At 47.3% G+C, this 20,454-nt stretch overlaps 2 protein-coding genes across 4 annotated transcripts in view; one reads left to right on the forward strand and one right to left on the reverse strand.

Annotated features, from left to right (window-relative positions):
- coq4 (coenzyme Q4 homolog (S. cerevisiae)) lies at positions 1 to 18,486 on the forward strand. 2 transcript variants are annotated; one of them, XM_043719812.2, is made up of 7 exons: positions 3 to 165; positions 262 to 396; positions 1,059 to 1,155; positions 4,296 to 4,398; positions 15,797 to 15,926; positions 17,012 to 17,105; positions 18,030 to 18,486. In XM_043719812.2, exons 1-7 carry the CDS (start codon positions 18 to 20, stop codon positions 18,190 to 18,192), a joined length of 870 nt encoding a protein of 289 aa, XP_043575747.2. In that variant the 5' UTR covers positions 3 to 17; the 3' UTR covers positions 18,193 to 18,486. The 2 variants fall into 2 exon arrangements, with proteins under 2 accessions (XP_043575748.2, XP_043575747.2); XM_043719813.2 differs by lacking the exon at positions 262 to 396 and having other exon boundaries at positions 1 to 165.
- The window catches only part of trub2 (TruB pseudouridine (psi) synthase family member 2), a 17,644-nt gene continuing 13,418 nt past the window's right edge, over positions 16,229 to 20,454 (reverse strand). For both annotated transcript variants that reach the window (XM_043719815.2, XM_043719814.2), the window contains 2 exons: positions 20,183 to 20,319; positions 16,229 to 19,429 (listed from right to left, as the gene is read on the reverse strand). In XM_043719815.2, the coding sequence (XP_043575750.2) occupies positions 19,101 to 19,429; positions 20,183 to 20,319 (466 nt within the window). In that variant the 3' untranslated portion in view covers positions 16,229 to 19,100. The remainder of the gene's footprint in view (positions 19,430 to 20,182; positions 20,320 to 20,454) is intronic.

A 20,454-nucleotide genomic window follows, 5' to 3' on the forward strand; every position in this document is an offset into this window, starting at 1 on the left:
CCGGTTGTGGGTCTGTCATGGGGACGGTGCTGAGGAGCGGGGTCCAGGGCCTGACCCTGACTCTCAGTCGGGGCCTGCACGGGCTGTCAGGCCGCGGCGGGAGGCTCAGCCCGGGCCCGAGGCTGGGGGCAGGCTCCGTGCGGCCTGCAGCCACGGTCTCAGCCGGTAAGTGATCCCGGGCCGGGGGCCGGGGCCGGGGGCCGGGGGCCGGGGGCGGCGGCGGGACCGAGGGCCGCTCTCACCCGGTTTGTGTCTTTGCAGGTCTCGGGGAGGGGGCGAGTGCGGAGGCCGAGCACAGCCGCCGCTATCGGAGCCACATCCCCAGCAGCCGGCTCCAGAAACTGCTGCTGGCCTCAGGATCCGCCTTGATGGCTCTATACAACCCGTACCGGCACGGTAAGATCCCAGTGACACCCCCCCCTCCCCCCCCCCGTCCGTCCGTCACCCCCACCCCAGGGGGCCGCTGGAGTCACCCTGGAGACGGTCACGGTCACGGTCACCAGATCCACTGGGGAGGGTCAGAATGATCCTGGATTCACCGAGACTCGTCAGGGCCAAACTGGGGGGGGGTGGGGAGATTCACCTGGAGGGAGGGGGTCCGGGGTCACCGCGGGAGGGGGTTACACATTGCAAGGGGGTGTGATAAGCCCTGAAGAAGGGCTTACGCCCGAAACGTCGATTCTCCTGTTCCCTGGATGCTGCCTGACCTGCTGCGCTTTTCCAGCAACACATTTCCATCTCTGATCTCCAGCATCTGCAGACCTCACTTTCTCCTCCCGGTGTGATTTCAGCATCGCAGCAGAGTGACAGGGTCACACTAAAGTCTCTGGGTAGGCTTAGGCTCATACTGGGGTCACCGGGGAGGATCAGACTGGATTCACTTTAATGGGTGAAGATTTGCTGGACTGTCAGCCTGTGTTCTCGTATTCAGGCCCTGGAGTTGGACTTAGCTGAAAGGATTGCCGCCTTGTAGTTGAATTATGTAGGATACATGATGTGAAGCCAGTTTATTATGAGGGAGTGTGACTCAAATTTGATCTGTTCTCTTTTTGTTGCAGATATGGTGGCTGTACTGGGAGAAACAACAGGGCTGCTGGCAATCCGAAAGCTGCGAGACAGGATGCAGAACCATCCTGAGGGATTCCAGATTCTGCAGTAAGTGCAGTTGCAATGTTTATACTGGAGGAGAGGTGATGATAACCGTTAAAAGGAACCAGTTACTTTAGTTTTTACTTCATAAAAGATCAAATTAAAGGCAGAAGATGCTGGGAATACAGGACCAGAAGGCATGATGATATGGGCAGCGGCGCAGCGGCTAGGGGGTGGATCACTGGAGGAGGCAATGGACTGGGTAATGTCACTGGCCCAGTAATAGTGTTTGTCCATGTTTGAACCAAGGCTGTGATAAGGTCAGGAGCTGGGTGGATCTGACTGAACTGAAACTGAGCATCAGTGAGTAGGCTTTTCCCTTATAAGTGCCACTTGGTAGCATTATCAACAACCTATTGTTAGTTTACTGACAATCAAGAGTAGACTGATGGTGGCTCATGGTTTTCAACATTGGTTCAAAGTCCTATCATGGCAGATGAAATTTGAAATTAATGCAATCTAGAATTAAATGTCAGTCCAATGGTGACAAATATATGATTGTCTGAAAAACCTGTCAGGTTCTCTAATGTTCTCCAGGGAAGGAAATCTGTCATCCTTACCCAGTCTGGCTTACATGTGCTTCAGACCCACAGCAATATCCCCCACTCTACCATTACCACCTAGCCAGGGATCAACCCTAGTTCAGTGGAGAGTGCACAATGCCAGGAACAGCATTAAAATACCTGAAAGTGACGGGTTTCAGGTGAAGCAACTTGCATAAGCAGTAAGTGATTGACAGAGCTAAGTGATAACAATGGTTCAGATCTAAGCTCTGCAGTCCTGCTACATTCAGTTGTAAATGGTGCAATATATCCCAAACCTCAGTGAGGCAGCAACCCAACACAACAGTGCAAAAGATAAGGCTAAAGCATTTGCAACAATTGTCAGCCAGATGTACCAAGTGGATGATCCATCCCAGCCTCCCCCGGTGATTCCCATCATCTCTCGTACCAATTTTCAGCCGATCCAATTCACTCCACGTGACAACAAGAAATGAATGGAGGCAAAGGCTGTTGGCCCTATCAACATTTCGGCAATAGCACTGAAGAATTGTGCTTCAGAACTTGCTGTGTCCCTAGCCAAGCTGATTCAGTTCAACCACAACATTATTATCTACCTGACAATGTGGATCATTACAAATAATAGGATGAATTAAATGCCATCCCATCAGTCTACTCTTGATTGTCAGTAACTACCAATAGGTTGTTGATAATGCTACCAAGTGGCACTTATAAGGGAACAGCCTGCTCACTGATGCTCAGTTTCAGTTCAGTCAGGTCCACCCAGCTCCTGACCTCATCACAGCCTTGGTTCAAACATGGGCAAAAGAGCTGAAGGTGAGTGGTAGCTCTTGACATCAGGGCCATATTTGACCGAATGTGGTGTCAAGGAGCCTTAGCTAAACTGGAGTCGGGATTAAGGGTCGGTCGGAGTCATATCTGGCAGGCAGGCAGAAGTGGCTGTTGGAAGTTAGTGATCTCAGCTCCAGGACATCTCTGCAGGAGGTCCTCAGGGTAGTGTCCTTGGTCCAACCATCTTCGGCTGTTCCATCAATGACCTTCTCTCCATCATAAGGTCGGGAGTGGGAATGTTTGCTGCTGATTGCGCAATGTTTAACACCACGCACAACTCCTCAGATCCTGAAGCAGGCCATGTCCAAGTGCAATAAGACCTGGACAAATCCAGGCTTGGGCTGACAAGTGGCAAGTAATGTTCGTGCCTCACACATCAGGCAATGACCATCTCCAGCAAGAATCTAACCATGGCCCTTGACATTTAATGGCATGACCATTACTGAATCCCCCACGATCAACATCCTGGGGATTACCATTGACCAGACCCTCAACTGGAATAGTCATATAAGCGGAGGAGGCGATGGCGTTGTGGTACTATCGCTAGCCTATTAATCCAGAAACTCAGCTCATGCTCTGGGGACCTGGGTTTGAATCCTGCCACAGCAGATGGTGAAATTTGAATTCAACAAAAATGTGGAATTAAGAGTCTAATGATGACCATGAAACTCATCTGATTCACTCACGTTTTTTTAGGGAAAGAAACTGCCATCCTTGCCTGGTTTGACCAACATGTGACTCTAGACCCACAGCAATGTGGTTGACTCTTAACTGTCCTCTGGGCAATAAATGCTGGCCGGGACAGTGACACACACATCTCATGAATGAATAAAATAAATAAATGCAGTGGCTGCAAAACCAGATCAGAGGCTAGGAGTCCAACTGGAAGTAACTCACATCCTGTCTTACTAAAGCCTGTCCATCTACAAGGCTCAAGTCAGGAGTATGATAGAATTCTGTCCACTTACCTGGATGGGTGCAGCTCCAACAACATTCAAGAAGCTTGTCAGCATCCAGGACAAAACAGCCAGCACTACATCCACAAGCATCCACTTTCTCCACCACTGATGCTCAGTAGCAGCAGTGTGTCCTATTGACAAGATCCTTAGTCATGAGTTTGGAAGGTGCTGCCTACCTCAAAGGACAAGGGCAGCAGATGGATGGAACCATTCCCTGCAAGGTCCCCTTCAAGCCATTCAGCCATCCTGAGTCGGAAATATATCGCTATTCCTTCACTCACTGGGGTCAAACTCCTGGAATTCTCTCCCTAAGGGCATTGGGGGTTTACCTCCAGCTGTTCAAGAAGAAGCTCACCACCACAGCGTGGGGAGTTTGGCAGTGAGGGATAGTGAGAAAAAAATAAGGCACGTTACGAAGCTGTGTACCTGTGACAAGAAGTTTGGGTGTTTAAGCCAGTATGTGGAGAAGGAGACAGGAAGTTTGGGTGTTTAAGCCAGTACGTGGAGAAGGAGACAGGAAGTTTGGGTGTTTAAGCCAGTACGTGGAGAAGGAGACAGGAAGTTTGGGTGTTTAAGCCAGTACGTGGAGAAGGAGACAGGGTCCCATGGTTTTAAATTCATTGAAGCAATGAGAGATGGTTAATTGTGGCTTTTATCATAGACTGGCGAGAGAACGTGTTTGACAGCAGACTGGTGTCTTGTAGAGAGCAGCGGGAGTTGATTAAAGTCTTACTGATTAAGAAGTGATTGAGGGGAGAGGAGGCAGGGTTCATTTTCACCATTCACTGCATTCCCAAGGTGAGGAGTTCACTGTCCCTGGGGTCCTTGTTTCTAGGGAGAGACCTCGGATCAGCACGTCTACCTTGGATTTGGTCAGCCTGAGAGAGTTACCTGATGGCACATTTGGCAGAGAGTACGTCCGTTTCCTTGATGTTAATGTGAGTGGTACTTTCCTGATTGTAACCGGGTAAAATGAGAGAGACCCGCAGTATCCTATAGCAGGCAGTCAGCCACTTGTGCATGATAACTGTCTTTACATTCACACATAGGGTGGCCCCTCTCGTCTGCTCTCATGGCTGAGCCAATTATTCCACATTTCTGCCCACCTGTCCGCCCCCCCCCCCCCCCCCCCCCCCCCCCATTGTTTATCAAGATGCTATCCACTTGCACCCTTAAGATTCTGCTGCCCCTCTCAAGTCTGTTCCAAAGACTCCTAAACCCCTGTGAGAAAAATATTCTGTTCATCTCCCTCTTAAATATGCAATGGCTTAGTGTTTGACAGTGGATCCAATTCTAGATTCTCCCGCAAGAAGAGTCCTCTCCACATCTACCCTGTCAAGACCACTTGTTTTAATGAAGTTGCCTCCTCTAAACTACAGCTGATGCAAATCTAGTCTGTCCATTGTTTCCTCGTGACAGCTCAGCCCAGTTATCGGTCGGTGAACCCTCTCTGAATTGCTTCCAACTACAATCTTCCTTAAAGCAAGGAGGTTTTGGTCTGGTTTTGGCCTCACTACTGCCCTGTACAATAAAGCCAGAACCTCCTGACTTTAACATTTAATTCCTCTCATAATAAATAATAACATTCTAGTATCTTTCCTGATTATTTACTATACCCTTAGGTTCATGTGCTATGGCATTGAGATCTCTCTACATCTTAGACCTCTACAATCTCTCATCATTTAGATAATGTGCTTCTTTATTCTTCCTGCCATAATAAACCTTTTTCCACATTATGCAGTATCTACCAGACATCTGCCCTCTCATCGCCACCCCTCAGCCTCCTCCTGTCCTCTTCACAACTAACTATCTTTGTGTCATTTGCAAATTTCACTACCGTACCATAGGGATCTTTACGTCATTTATATAAATTATAAAAATGTGAGGCTTCTGTACTGACCCTTGTGCCACACTACTCATTTGTTACATCTTGCCAAAATGAAACTGACCTGTTTATGCCAGTCTATATGTTTTCCCCTATTCAATGAGCTTTCATTTTTCAAAATAGTCATAGAGATGTACAGCACAGAAACAGACCCTTCGGTCCAACCCGTCCATGCCGACCAGATATCCAACCCAATCTAGTCCCACCTGCCAGCACCCAGCCCATATCCCTCCAAACCCTTCCTATTCATATACCCATCCAGATGCCTCTTAAATGTTGCAATTGTACTCGCCTCCACCACTTCCTCTGGCAGCTCATTCCATACACGTACCACCCTCTGCATGAAAAAGTTGCCCCTTAGGTCTCTCTCATATCTTTCCCCTGTCACCCTAAACCAATGTCCTCTAGATCTGGACTCCCCCAACCCCAGGGAAATGACTGTCTATTTATCCTATCCATGCCCCTCATAATTTTGTAAACCTCTATAAGGTCCCCCCTCAGCCTCCGACGCTCCAGATATCAAGTCTCTGCAATCTACATGGCCTTTCCAAAAAGATGGGGAGAGTCTCACTGAAGGTTATTGCTTGTCCAGTCATTTCAGTCCTGTACACCTTAGAGTGTGTGGGAGCAGGCAGCAGTGGCTTCAGTTATAGCAACTGTTACCTTCTGAATAAAGCGCTGTCGTCCTGGCGACTGTTACCCACCAATAACTGCTCACAACAATAGCAACCGAGGTGAATATGATTAGTATTATTGTATATCTGTCGCTCCTCTCAGCCCCAAACTGCTCTTACCGCCCCCGTGGTATCGCTTCATGAAAAGGTGCAAACGTTGATAGCTTTGTTAATGGTATCCCCAGTGTCAGTGACACCTCTTTGATATGACAGTTTTACAGGACCTTGAGGTCTTCTTTGGGTAATCCGAAATTCAGATAATTGATGTTTGGATAACTAAGGTTGTTCTGTATAGGTCCCCTAATCATTTACAGTCTGTTCTCGTATAACGCAGTCGTTGTATTCTCGAGCAACCTCGTGTTATAGAAAATCACGCAATAGAAATAACAGGGCCTATGGGAAAAACAGTTTTGGTGGGTCAACCCCTAACCATATCAGTAAAAATCAAACCAAAAATAGTAGTTAGCCAAACACAAATGATAGCACAGTCTAAGTAAATATTAATAGCATATATTTTAATGAAATAATATTAAATTTATTGTAAGGGTTTAAGGGGTTTGAGTTTGCTGAGTTACAGTACTGTATTAAGACAGGGGCTGAGGGTTATTATCATCATTACTTTCAGGTGCAGTTCTGGATTCAGGGTTATGACAAAAGAAAATATTTAGTGCAGAGGTGGATGGCTGTGGTTTACTGTCCTCAAGACTGTTTCTTGCAGGTTGGCTTAAAAAAAGGGAACCAGTGTTTGCTGCTTTGCATCTTTCTTCTTTCATGAAGAAGCTGTTCATAGGGTGTAAGACATTCTGCCAGGAACTGCTATCCTGCTGCACTCTTCATTGTCTTCTAAGAGCTGCAACTGCTTCTCAACTTCCCTCAAGATAAAAGACAAACAGAAGTGGAAATTTCTCGTGGTGCTGCATCCTGGCCTACTTGATCTTCATCTTGAGCTTCAATTCCCCCTGCAGCAACAAGTTGTTGTAGATCAGTCTCAACTTGTACAAATCCAGCTTGCTTTGCAACAGTGACACAATGTTCTTTGATTGTTGGAAGCTCCTCTGATGGTTCAACGCCTTTAAAATCATGAAGAAAATCTGGGAGAAGCTTCCACCAAATTGCATGCAAGTAGGCCTTACTGACATCATCCCAGGCCGCCTCAATGACGTTAATAGCATTCTTAATGTTAGAGCTCTTCCAAAATTGAAGAACACTGTTCTCATTAGCTCCCTTAGTAGCTGCAATCAACTTCCTGACTGTGCGCCTTAAATAATAAGCTTTAAAAGCTGCTATTGCATCCTGGTACATGGGTTGAATGAGAGAGGTTGTGTTCGGAGGTAGAAATAGCACTTTGATGTTTTCAGGAAGTTCACCAATGGTGGGAGGATGGCTTGGTGCATTGTCCAGAATGAGGAGAATCTTGAAACACAGACATTTCCTCCTGCAACAATTTCGAAACATCCTCAAAAACATCAACAATAAGGTCAGGAAGAATTTGCCCTGTCATCCAACCTCTTTTGCTTGACCTGAAGTAAACACCTTGAGTGGACTTAAAGTAACCAGGGATGGAATTGCATAATAGCCAGCAGGAGTTCAGTTTTAAAAAAATCATTCTCCAATTCACCAATCACGTTACAACCAAATTGCATTGACAAAACACGCATTATAGGAGAACAACCTGTAGGAGCAAAGGGTATCAAGGAAGAATTAACAAGAGGTTGTCAGTAAAGCCAGGCAAAGGATAGTGGTGGGAAGTTGTGTGTGGAGTCAGAGGAGATAGGGGAAGCACTAAATGAATATTTTTCGACAGTATTCACTCTAAAAAACGACAATGTTGTCGAGGAGAATACTGAGATACAGGCTACTAGACTAGTTGGGATTGAGGTTCACAAGGAAGAGGTATTAGAAATCCTGCCGAGTGTGAAAATAGATAGGTCCCCTGGGCCGGATGGGATTTATCCCAGGATCCTCTGGGAAGCCAGGGAGGAGATTGCCAAGCCTTTGTCAGCACGGTTTTGTGAAGGGTAGGTCGAGCCTCACAAACCTTATTGAGTTCTTTGAGAAGGTGACCAAACAGGTAGATGAGAGTAAACCAGTTGATGTGGTGTATTTGGATTTCAGCAAGGCGTTCAATAAGGTTCCCCACAGTAGGCTATTGTACAAAATGGGGAGGAATGGGATTGTGGGAGATATAGCAGTTTGGATCAGTAATTGACTTGCTGAAAGAAGACAGAGGGTGGTGGTTGATGGGAAATGTTCATCCTGGAGTCCAGTTACTAGCGGTGTACCGCAAGGGTCAGTGTTGGGTGGGTCCACTGCTGTTCGTCATTTTTATAAATGACCTGGATAATGACGTAGAAGGGTGGGTTAGTAAATTTGCAGACGACACGAAGGTCGGTGGAGTTGTGGATAGTGACGAAGGATGTTGTAGGTTACAGAGAGACATCGATAAGCTGCAGAGCTGGGCTGAGAGGTGGCAGATGGAGTTTAATGTGGACAAGTGTGAGGTGATTCACTTTGGTCGGAGTAACTGGAATGCAAAGTACTGGGCTAATGGTAAGATTCTTGGTAGTGTAGATGAGCAGAGAGATCTCGGTGTCCAGGTACACAGATCCTTGAAAGTTGCCACCCAGGTTGACAGGGTTGTTAAGAAGGCATACAGTGTTTTGGCTTTTATTAATAGAGGGATCGAGTTCCAGAACAGTGGGGTTATGCTGCAGCTGTACAAGACTCTAGTGCGGCTGCACTTGGAATATTGTGTACAGTTCTGGTCACCACATTATAAGAAGGATGTGGAAGCTTTGGAAAGGGTGCAGAGGAGATTTACTAGGATGTTGCCTGGTACGGAGGGAAGGTCTTACGAGGAAAGGCTGAGGGACTTGAGGCTGTTTTCGTTGGAGAGAAGAAGGTTCTTAATAGAGACCTATAAGATAATCAGAGTGTTAGATAGGGTGGACAGAGAGAGCCTTTTTCCAAGTATGGTGACGGCGAGCACGAGGGGGCATAGCTTTAAATTGAGGGGTGATAGATATAGGACAGATGTCAGAGGTAGTTTCTTTACTCAAAAGAGTAGTAAGGGTATGGAATGCTTTGCCTGCAACGGTAGTAGATTTGCCAACTTTAAGTACATTTAAGTCGTCATTGGACAAGCATATGGACGTACATGGAATAGTGTAGGTTAGATGGGCTTCAGATTGGTATGACAGGTCGGCGCAACATCGAGGGCCGAAGGGCCTGTACTGCGCTGTAATGTTCTATGTTCAAAGATCATGGGAGATTATAACTTTTATATCAACTGGAAAAGTCTGGTGGGCAAAGGTAATCCTGGACAAGGAGGTGACCGTGTTTTTCGGATTGTTTCTCAGACAGCACTTTCTGAAGCTGATCCTCCACCTAATGGCTGCCATGTGGAGGGAGAATAGTTACATAGTGAGGTATCAGGGCTCAGGCTCCCCAACAAGTCCCCTGTAGAGTCATCCCGACTAAAACAAGTCGAATTACCGAGAGGAAAGGAAGTCTTGTGTTTTGACCGCAACATTGAAGGTGCAAACATCTTAACAGCCAATGAAGTGTGGCCTTACAGCAGCTAATTTATACATGGCAAGATCCCACAAGCAGCAGTTTAATAATGAGCAGTGTCTGTTTTAGTGCTACTAGCCCAACATCAGAAAACGACTGGGAATCTCCCATAGATCTTTCTGAAATGATTCGTGGATCATAGTCAGTCACCCAAGAGACGAGACAAGGAGTCCCTCAGCGCCGACCCTCCGACAGTGATAGAGAGCTGGCTGAATAAAGCAGAAGTAGAGAGTCATATCCTTCAGTCAAGCATTCTTTAACAACTTCATTTGCAGCCAGAGATTAGACTGTTCCAAGGTGTGAACAGACCTGAAAGTGACAATGAGCACAGGTCAATTAATATATTTTCCAGCACAGATCAGAGGAACCAACCTCCCTCCCCACCCTCTTCACACACCTCACACTGAGAAGTAAACTCTGGAGAGCTTGACAAGATTTAAGAATCAATAAATTGGCTGGACTAGCTGGGTTACGTAAAGGAGTGCTGAGAGAAACTGAGAAAGTACTGGGAATTATATGAGAGTGTTGAGAGACTGGGGAAAGGTTGGGAATTATCTGGGAGTGCTCAGAGGGGCTGGGATTTATCTGGGTGAGTGCTGAGGGAGACTGGGGAAGTGATGCAATTTATTTGGTAGCTGAGAATTTTCATGGGAGTACTGACCGACTGGGAAAGAGCTGAGATTTATCTGGGAGTGCTGACAGAGACGAGGCAAGTGCTGGGGTTTATCTGGAGGGTACTGAGAGAGATTGGGGAGGAGTTGGGATTTATCTGGGAATGGGGAAGGTGCTGGGATTTATCTGTGAGTGCTGACATAGACTGGGGTAGTGATGGGATTTATGTGGGAGTGCTGAGAGAGACTGAGCAATATCTGGTATTTATCTGGGACAGCTCTGAGAAACTGAGATTAGTGTGGAATTAATGGAGGTTAACAGGGGAAGGATAATTTGTTGATCAAATCAAATAGGATAAAATGGGGACTGTTACAGAGCCCAGAGATCTGACTTTGATCCGTGTAAAGTAATGGAAGTGATGAGGAGTCAGTTTGAAGATGATTTCCGTCACTGTCACTCCGTTCCCGGCAGTCAGGCTGTATTACACTGAGGAAGGTGGGACCTGACCAACTCCTTTGTCCTCTGCTAGGGTGGAAGCAGACTGAGTGCATTTTAAAGCCCCTGCTGCAGTGGTCTGCTGAGGCAGTTCAGTACCAGAAGCTGCTTATTGAATTCCTGAGTTGTAACGATTCAACACAGCCAGCTCAGCATTTATTGTCTAGAGGGCAGGCAAGAGTGAACCACGTTGCTATGGGTCTGAGGTCACTTGTGGGCCAGACCAGATGGGGATGGCAGTTTCCTTCCCGAAAGGGCATTGGTGAGCCTGGGTGACATTAATGAGAGTGCCTTGTAGGTTTACAAGGATGTTAACCAAGAGTTGAATTGTGAGGGGAGATTCTATAAACGAGGATTGTATTTCGTGGAATTTAGAAAGTTATGGGGTGATTTAGAATAATTTAAGGCTAATTGATAATGTGGATATACACGGCTTCTGCAAGTTGAGGTGTCTGAGACTGGGAAGATAGCCTAGAAATTAAGATTTAAATTATAGACCTAAAGGGTTCCTTAACTTGGCTAAATAATATTTAGATCTGATATTTATACAATTTTGTTAAACAAAGGTAATAAGGGATGTGAAACAACTGCAGAGGCCTGGCGCTAAGTCACTGAGTAGGCTTAAATGTTGAGTGAATATGACAGGTAGGAGTGCCCTCCCTCATACACAGCATAGTGTGGACTCACTTACTCCTGTTTCTTTTTTAATTAATTTATTTTTCTAATAAACCTGTTCAGAGATGTTATTACACACCTCTGGAGCAGGTGTAACTCCTGATCGAGGGATAGGGACACTAGTACTGTGCCGTAAGAGGGCCCCAATTGCAGCTGGTATTCCCATGGGTCTCGCGTTGAAGTACCAAGTAGGCCTGAGGCTGCTTAGCCAAGGTCAGGCCAGACTGAGTATTTTATTTCAGACTAGTATGGCTGGAGGCAGTGTACTCCTGTTGTGCTGTGCTGTCCTTTACATGGATGTCCATGCTCTAGTTATATTAAGAGCAGCTAATACCAGGGATAACTGGGGAAAGATGAGGCTCCTTTTATAAGAACCTCTTGTGCAACGGTAGAGTCCCTGCCTTTAATGAAGAGGTAGAAAGTGAGGACTGCAGATGCTGGAGATTCAGAGTTGAGAGTGTGGTGCAGGAAAAGTGCAGCAGGTCAGGCAGCATCCGAGGAGCAGGAGAGTCAACGTTTCGGGCATAAACCCTTCATCAGGAATGAGGCTTGTGGGCCAAGGGGCCAAGAGATAAATGGGAGGAGGATGGGGCTGGGGGGAAGGTAGCTGGGAATGTGATAGGTAGATGAAGGTGGGGGAGAACGTGATAAGTCGGGGAGGAGGGTGGAGCAGGTAGATGGGAAAAATGATGGACAGGTCAGGAGGGCGGCGGCGCGGAATGAGGAAACTGGTGATCCTGTGTGGTTGCAGGGTCCCGAGGTGGAATATGAGCCATTATTCTTCCAGGCGCCAGGTGGTAAGGGCTTGGCAATGGACAAGCCCCAGGACCTGCATGTCCTTGGCGGAGTGCGAGGGGGAGTTGAAGTGTTTGGCCATGGGGCGCTGGGGTTGGTTGGTGCTACAGTAGGTAGATGAAGGTGAGGGAGAAGTGCAATAGGTAGATTTCCCTTCCCACATGGTCGACGATGCCCTCCACCGCATCTCCTCCACTTCCCGCACACCGCCCTGGAACCCCACTTCTTCCCTCCCAATGCAACAAGGACAGAAATGCCCCTGGTCCTCACCTTCCACCCCATCAATCTCCACATACATTGCATCATCCTCTGCCACTTCCACCACCTACGAACAGACCCCACCACCCAGAGATATCTTTCCCTCCCCATCCCTATCAGCGTTCCAGAGAGACCATTCCCTCCGCGACTCCCTCGTCAGGTCCACACCCCCCACCAGCCCATACTCCACTCCCGGCACCTTCCCCAGCCACTGAAGGAAGTGCAAAACTGTGCCCACACCACGCCTCTCACCTCTGTCCAAGGACCGTTTCAGAGAATATCTCTGCACCAACCAACCCCACTCTGCCAAGGGCATGCAGGTCCCTCTGACCACCCGATACCTGGAGGAAGAATGCCAGTCCCAAGCCTCCAACTCGGCACCGCCCTCTGGGCCTGTCTATCGTCCTTCTCATCTATCCACTCGGACCTATCATCATCTCCTCCACCTTCAACTACCTATCACATTCCCAGCTACCTTCCCCCAACCCCACACCCTCCCATTTACCTCTCATTCCCCCCGCCCCACAAGCCTCATTCCTGATGAAGAGCTTATGCCTGAAACGTCGATTCTCCTGCTCCTCGGATGCTGTCTGACCTTTTCCAGCTCCACAGTCTCGACCTTATTCCAGAGGTGCTGGGTTCAAGTCCCACCTACCTTGTATCTGTAGGCAGGCTGATTAAAACAACAAGGAGGCCTGTTGTGTTGCATTGGTAGTGTCCGTGCCTCTGAGCCAGAAGGCCTGAGTCAAGTTTCAGAACATCCCTGAACAGGCTGATTAAAAGAACCAGGTCATTTGAGGTGACTGCCTGCCTCGGTACATTCCCACCTAGAGAGGGAGGATGTGGTGTTGATCAGGACGATTGAGGTCACCAGTGGGCACTACCAGGGGGTGGCTGCTGTATTCCCACCTATAGTGATACATTAATGTAAATTTTGAAATTTGAACATTTTGTTTTTTTAATCCCTTTATGTGTTACCTTGTAATTTGGTTTTATTAGTCATTAAATTTAGTATAAACTGGCAATTTCTCTTTAATGGGGTATTGCTTATTAATTTGGTTTATTAAAAACATAGATAATAATGATTGCAGAAGGCCATTTGGCCCTTTATACCTACCTTGCCATTCACTATGATCGTTGCTGATTGTCCAACTCCGTATCCTGTTCCCAGTTTTTCCACAAACCCTTTGATCCCTTTAACTCCAAGAGCTATATCTAACTCTGTCTTGAAACCTTTCAATGTTTTGGCCTCAACCAGTTCCTGTGGCAGACAATTCCAGCGGCTCCCCACTGTCTGGGTGAAAACAGTTCTCCTCATCTCAGTCTGAAATGGTCGACCCCATATCTTAGTCTGTGAACCCTATTCCAGGACCCACCAGGAACGTCTATTCTGCATCTCCCCTGTCTAGTCCTGTTAGTGAGTGTCGTCCTAATCGATTCAGTCTTTTTTTATATGTAAGTCCTGCCATCCCAGGAAACTGCCTGGTAAAACCTTTGTTGCATTCGCTGTTTAGCAAGAACATCATTTCTCAGATAAGACTCAAAACTGAACACAATCTGGTCTCCCCAAGCGTCCTGTTTCACTACGGCAGGGTATCCCTGTTTCTTTACTGGAATCCTCTCGCGATGAAGGCCAACATAACCATTTGCTTTCTTCACGTGCCGAATCTACATGCTGTCTCTGTGATTGGTGTACAAAGACACCCTCATTGCACTCCCCAGCCTTTCCAAACAATTGCTGTTCAATCGATAATCTGCCTTCCTGTTTTTTATACCTCCTTATATTTCATCTGCCAAGCATCTGCCCACTCACTCAACTTGTCCAAATTACACTGAAGAATCTGTGCACCTTCCTCACAGCTCTCCCAGAGTTGTGTTGTCTGTACGTGTTAGTTCTCTGATCTAAATCATTAATACAGATTGTGAACAGCTGCAGACCTGTGGTACTGGCTGCCACTCTGAGAAAGACTCATTTATTCCTATTCTGTCCGTATCAGTACAATACCCCAATCCCATGGCATTCATGCTAATCTGTTACATGGGATTTTGCTGAAAGTCCAAGTAAGCGATATTCCATTGATTTCCCGCATCAGCTCCACTATTTAGATCCTTGTAAAATTTCAGTCAGTTGTTCAGGCAGATTTCCCTGTCATAAATCCGTGCTGACCCTGTTTTCCACAAATGCTCTGCTATTAAATCTTTTATAACGGGCTTTAGTTTAAGAGCATAAACAGACTTTCTCTTTAAAGATGGCTCTATAGTTAACTAGTTAATGAGTTCGTTTGATTTAGTCAAGAGTATTAAAACCAGTTTGGGGAAGGTGGTGGAGTTAAATCGTAACATCACTGGACTAGAAATCCAGAAGCAAGCCTGATGGTGTGGGGAGACAGGTTCAAATCCCACCATGGCAGCTAGTCCTGTTTAGATTTGGGGCTACAGTGATAGTGTCTCTACCTCTGAGCCAGAGCGACCCAGCTTCAAGCCCACCTGCTGCAGAGGTGAACCGGATGATACAGAAATAAGTACAGGTAAGTTAAATGGCAGGTGTCTTTTTCCCAAGGTGGAGGATTTCAAAACCAGGGGACATTGAATTAGAATTAGAATTAGATTAGATTAGATTACTTAGTGTGGAAACAGGCCCTTCGGCCCAACAAGTCCACACCGACCCGCTGAAGCGCAACCCACCCATACCCCTACATTTACCCCTTCACCTAAAACTACGGGCAATTTAGCATGGCCAATTCACCGAACCTGCACATCTTTGGACTGTGGGAGGAAACCGGAGCACCCGGAGGAAACCCACCCAGACACGAGGAGAACGTGCAAACTCCACACAGTCAGTCGCCTGAGGTGGGAATTGAACCCGGGTCTCTGGCGCTGTGCCACCATGCCGCCCACATTTTGAAGATGAGAGGAGAAAAATTTAAAACAGACATTGGGGCAATGTTTTACACCAGAGTGGTTTGTGTGTGGAATGAACTTCCACAGGGGGGTTGCAGATGCAGGAAGTTACACCGTTTAAAAGACGTTTGGATAAGTACGTGAATAAGAAATGTGTGGAAGAATATGGGCAGAGTGAGACTAGTTTAGTGTGGGATTATGGTCTGTGTGGATGGATGCACCAAAGGGTTTGCTTCTGTGCTGTATGACAGTGTAAGAGCCAGCTGCCGCCTGCTTTGGGTGACTGCCTGGATGGGAACAGTACGCTGCACTGACCCTGAACTGGCTATTGTGAATAAACCCACGTGGAAGACACATTGGCTTCTGCCTCTTCCTCCACCAAGTTGATGTTTACCAGATTAACAGCTCACTGGTCTGCTTCCTCCTCAGTGAAGTGTCATCACACAGCTGTTCCTCCTTGCTTTACAGAAAGTCACTCCTGACAGCCGGATGCCTGTGAAGTTTGTTGATGATGAGGAACTTGCCTATGTGATTCAGCGTTACCGTGAAGTACATGACTTCATGCACACACTGCTGGGCATGCCCACAAACATTCTCGGTAAGTCGTATCACTGACCAATCTCTGCCTGTTCCTGCTAAGATTCTTCCCCCGGTTAATTGTGTGTGTAACTGCAACAAGACCCTCCTAGCCCCTGACCTTTTCACGCTTGTAATAGTTAGCAATTACAAATGTTAGATCATAAAATTGTACAAGTTGTCTATTTCTGTGTTGAAATGGCAACTCGGACTGATGGATTAAAAATTCCCTTTCTCTGCTGATTGCAAGGGTCCTCTGTGAACAACCAAAGCCAACCGATTGCAGAAAGTAATTCAATGATATATGATTAAAGGACTAATGAATTACCTCAAAGGTGTAATTTAATTTCAGGTTTGCAGGACCATACATACTGAGAATTATTATGCTTGTGCTAAACAAATGATGTGCAGCGAAAGTCACCAACAAACTGATAGTGGAGGAAACAAGCTCCCACCTCGCAGACACGAAGGGGAGGTCGACCGGCAGCAATGAGAGCAAAATACGTTGCAAACGGCACCCAGGAAATGTCTCCGATAACCATACGCCAACAGGAAAATAGAAGCAGGATCCAAACAGATCAGACCGAGAGGGGCAGTATTAGGAGACTAACAGGAGGTTGAACAGGCTGGGGCTGTTTTCCCTCGAGTGTTGGAGGCTGAGGGGTGACCTTATAAAGGTTTATAAAATCATGAGGTGCATAGATAGGATAAATAGACCAAGTCTTTTCCCTGGGGTCGGGGAGTCCAGAACTAGAGGGCATAGGTTTAGGGTGAGAGGGGAAAGATATAAAAGAGACCTAAGGTTCAGCCTGTAGATTGTGATCACCCTGCCAGCGTTGATCTGGAAATGAATATCAGACTGCATCAGCAGGGATGCAGCGTCAGAAGCATTTCACCTTCTCTACCTGTTCAGGGAGCGTTGGGTTGGGCTGGGCTGGGCTAGCCACCAAGCGGGAAAGATGGACTTTATTCTGATGTACCATCAAGCACTAGAGTGTAAAATAGACACCCTAGCGGCTTCTGGATGAGGTGCTGGGCTGTACGCCTACTGTGTGACCCGTTGCTATTCTTTCCTCTACTGATCCTGTGTCTCACTGTATTTATCAGGTGAGGTTGCAGTCAAGTGGTTTGAGGCAATGCAGACTGGTCTGCCTATGTGTATTCTGGGAGCTATGTTTGGTCCTCTCCACCTGTCTGCCAGGTGAGTATTGTTACTTTGTGAGAAACTGTTTTGAGTTCAGACTGAGTTTGAGCCATCCTGTGTCTCGGCAGGGTAGGTCTGGTCATTGATATCATCCTGGTCACATCCTGCTGAGGTATCACATGGTTTTACCTTAAGAAGCCCTTTCACCTTTGGCTTTGTAGTTACAGAGCAGTTCAGTTCCTAACTCTGAACTCGAGAGCACCTGGATACTTTGTGCTGGTGATCATTACATTAAGCGACTTCCATTAGCTGTTCAAGTCAAACACATTGACTTGTGACTGGAGTATGTACATACCAGATTAGGGAAAGCTCCTCAAAAGGATGCTACTGAACCATCAGCTTTTCATTTCCAGATTTAAATTCTGCATCTGAGCTCTCAATCTCTGCTGGATTATTCATACAATGTAAAATCACTATCCTGGCTAAAACCCTCTGCCTGAGGGGCAGTGACACTGCCTATGGGAGGCCAGACCAGAGTCTGTTTGCCCCCGTAACAACATTGTGGGCGGCACGGTGGTACAGTGGTTAGCACTGCTGCCTCACAGCGCCAGAGACCCGGGTTCAATTCCCGCCTCAGGCGACTGTCTGTGTGGAGTTTGCACATCCTCCCCGTGTCTGCGTGGGTTTCCTCTGGGTGCTCCGGTTTCCTCCCACAGTCCAAAGATGTGCAGGTCAGGTGAATTGGCCATGCTAAATTGCCCGTAGTGTTAGGTGAAGGGGTAAATGTAGGGGAATGGGTCTGTGTGGGTTACGCTTCGGTGGGTCGGTGTGGACTTGTTGGGCCGAAGGGCCTGTTTCCACACTGTAGGGAATCTAATCTAATGGTGTAAAGCCTCAGTCCCTGTAGGACTGGGAGAATGGGCAGACGCTCCCTCACTCATTTAACTGCTGCAAACTTAAACATTCTTGTCTCCCTTACAGGAATATCCAGGTTTTAGTAACAGACTTAATCCCGTGGGCTGTACGGTGCAGCAGGACAGCTCAGTGTATGATGAACTTCCACTATGAGAATCGATGGGAACAGAGTCTCGAATCACTCAGAGAAGAGATTGGGATATTACCCTGTCCCACTGTTCAATCATAACATTGACGTGTTAGGAACACAGGAGTGAATTTAATTGTGTGGAGACAGCCTTATGATACCCTAAACTCCAGACATCATCGAAGGAGAAGTCATTGAGCAGAGCTGACTGACCATGAGGTGGGGACTGACCCCTTCCATCCCAGCCCATGTATTCAGGTCTAACACCTTCCAGAAACAGTGTAGACTCATGACGGTGCGGTGACCCGGTCCCAGTCTTGGGCTTGTTTTGGACTTAGAATAAGGATAATTAATAAATACAAGGGTAGGCCTCAAGCCTACGCTGCCATCCTAAGATTGACATTGATTTGTGTTCCTAATTCCACATCCCCATCCACCTGAGCTAAAGGGGTGAAGGTGGTGAAAACAAAATATCCCCATTGCTATCTTAAAGACTGCTGCCAGCCCAGTTACATGGGTATAGCTCACTGCTGGTTCCCAAACAATAACATTGTGGTGGCTCAGTGGTTAGCACTGCTGCCTCAGAGCGTCAAGGACCCAAGTTCGATTCCAGCTTTGGATGACTGCATGGGTTTCCTCCCACAGTCCAAGATGTGCAGGTTCGGTGAATTGGGCATGTGTAGGTTAGATGCATTAGTCAGGGGTAAATGTAGAGTTATAGGGTCTGGGTGTAGACTTGTTGGGCCAAATGGCCTGTTTCCACACTTCAGGGATTCTGATTTTTCTGCTGCTCCCAGTATTGGCTCCTGACTGCCATCTGCAGGGTTTCCTGCATGTTGTCAGGGCCTCTCTCTTTATTCCTTCAACATTAGTATTCACAGGATTACATTATGGGAAAAAAAAACCAAGTGTTTCAAAACACTGTCCTGGAATATGGTTCCTGCAGTTCCCAAAATGAACACTGTGCATGCTGCAATCTCAGAGGGAGCTCTGTGTCAACGTTCCCCAGTTCAGTCCCTCACTGCTGTGGGTCCCAGACAGTGAGTTCCTTTCTCTAGGCCCCTGGCTTTGACCCCTGTGCACGTGCCTTCCTCAGAGGAGGCCGAGAGCCTCCAGCTGTTCTCTCGCAGCTTGCCTTTCACTTTCAGTCGGCTGGCCTGGACAGCAGCCAGTATACTCGGCAGGTCCCACTGCGTCCTGATTAACGTATTGTCCACTGTGAAAATCCCATCCCGCGTGCGGCGAACGTGGGTACACACTGCTGATGACCTCAGCTCCAAACCGATCTCATGGACAAGCTTCCGCAGGTACTGCTGGGTCTCATGGAGACACTGGATCTCTGAGGAGAAAGGAGAATGTTCATCAACAGGAGTTGGATATCGTCAGGGTACCACTGCAAGCTGATGTAATTTTGGATTATGTCACTGTGGGGCAGCAGCGTATTGAGGAGGATTGATTCTTGCCCTCCTTGTTTTCCCCCTCCTCCAGTAATAAGTTGTTGACTTCACACTGACTATCTGGAACTGTTTCACTGTCCTGAAGCTCTGACATGTGCAGGAGACACAGGGGGAGGTAGAGATTTGGGAAGACAAGTGCTCAAATGCAAATAGGAGTAGCCATGATGAAAGGCAAGGGTGAACAGGAGGTGACAAAGAGAAATGAGTGAGAGTGGTCCTGGGGTCAGAACAGCAGCCACTGTGTGCGCTCACACATATACATACAGACATATGCCAACAGGAAATAAACTGGAGACAACAGGAGGGGGTCAAGATGTGTTGTAATAAAACAATGTCGCTGTTTATATGGTGGAAGCAGCAAGGTCAGGCTGAGTATGTGCTGACACGATCAGACAGTCTGGGACAAGATGGGGGAGTGTGTCAGGAGAAGGGCAGGTAGGGTTGCCAGCAGAGGGTGTGGACCTGCCTGTGCAGTGTTGGGGAATGGGCTCTGAAACTCTTGGAGATGAAGCTTGTGCTGACAGCTCACTGCTGAAGAATGGACTCGATCCATAATCAGGGAGTGAGGAGCACAGAGGACGTCAGGAACCCCCCCTCACTCTATGGTGTGTTTCAGAAGGTACAGACGTACATACCTAGCGTGAAGCTTGGAGGGGAGAAGTGTACACACCGAATAGCGGTAATGATTGGAGGGGATTTATTCATGGGCCGTAACAGCCCCCGGGACGCAAGCTCATAGGCCTCCTGGCTTTTCAAATCAACATCTGAATACCTGGAACAAAGAACAGTGTTACTGAGATTATAGAACATGGTTAATCCAGCCAGCTCAGTATACTTCCACACTGGCACCCATACCCTCTATCAGCCTCACCAGGAACCAACCACAGTGTCTACTACCTCCTACACT

This window comes from Chiloscyllium plagiosum, unplaced genomic scaffold, assembly GCF_037043375.1.
Source record: "Chiloscyllium plagiosum isolate Xiang-an unplaced genomic scaffold, Cpla_swu_hap1 HiC_scaffold_21, whole genome shotgun sequence".
NCBI lineage: Eukaryota > Metazoa > Chordata > Chondrichthyes > Orectolobiformes > Hemiscylliidae > Chiloscyllium > Chiloscyllium plagiosum.

Coding starts and splice junctions, on each gene's coding strand:
- coq4 (XM_043719812.2), top strand. CDS start 18: ATGGGGACGGTGCTGAGGAGCGGGGTCCAGGGCCTGACCCTGACTCTC. Junction 166..261: donor TGCAGCCACGGTCTCAGCCG/GTAAGTGATCCC, acceptor GTGTCTTTGCAG/GTCTCGGGGAGGGGGCGAGT. Junction 1,156..4,295: donor GAGGGATTCCAGATTCTGCA/GTAAGTGCAGTT, acceptor CCTTGTTTCTAG/GGAGAGACCTCGGATCAGCA.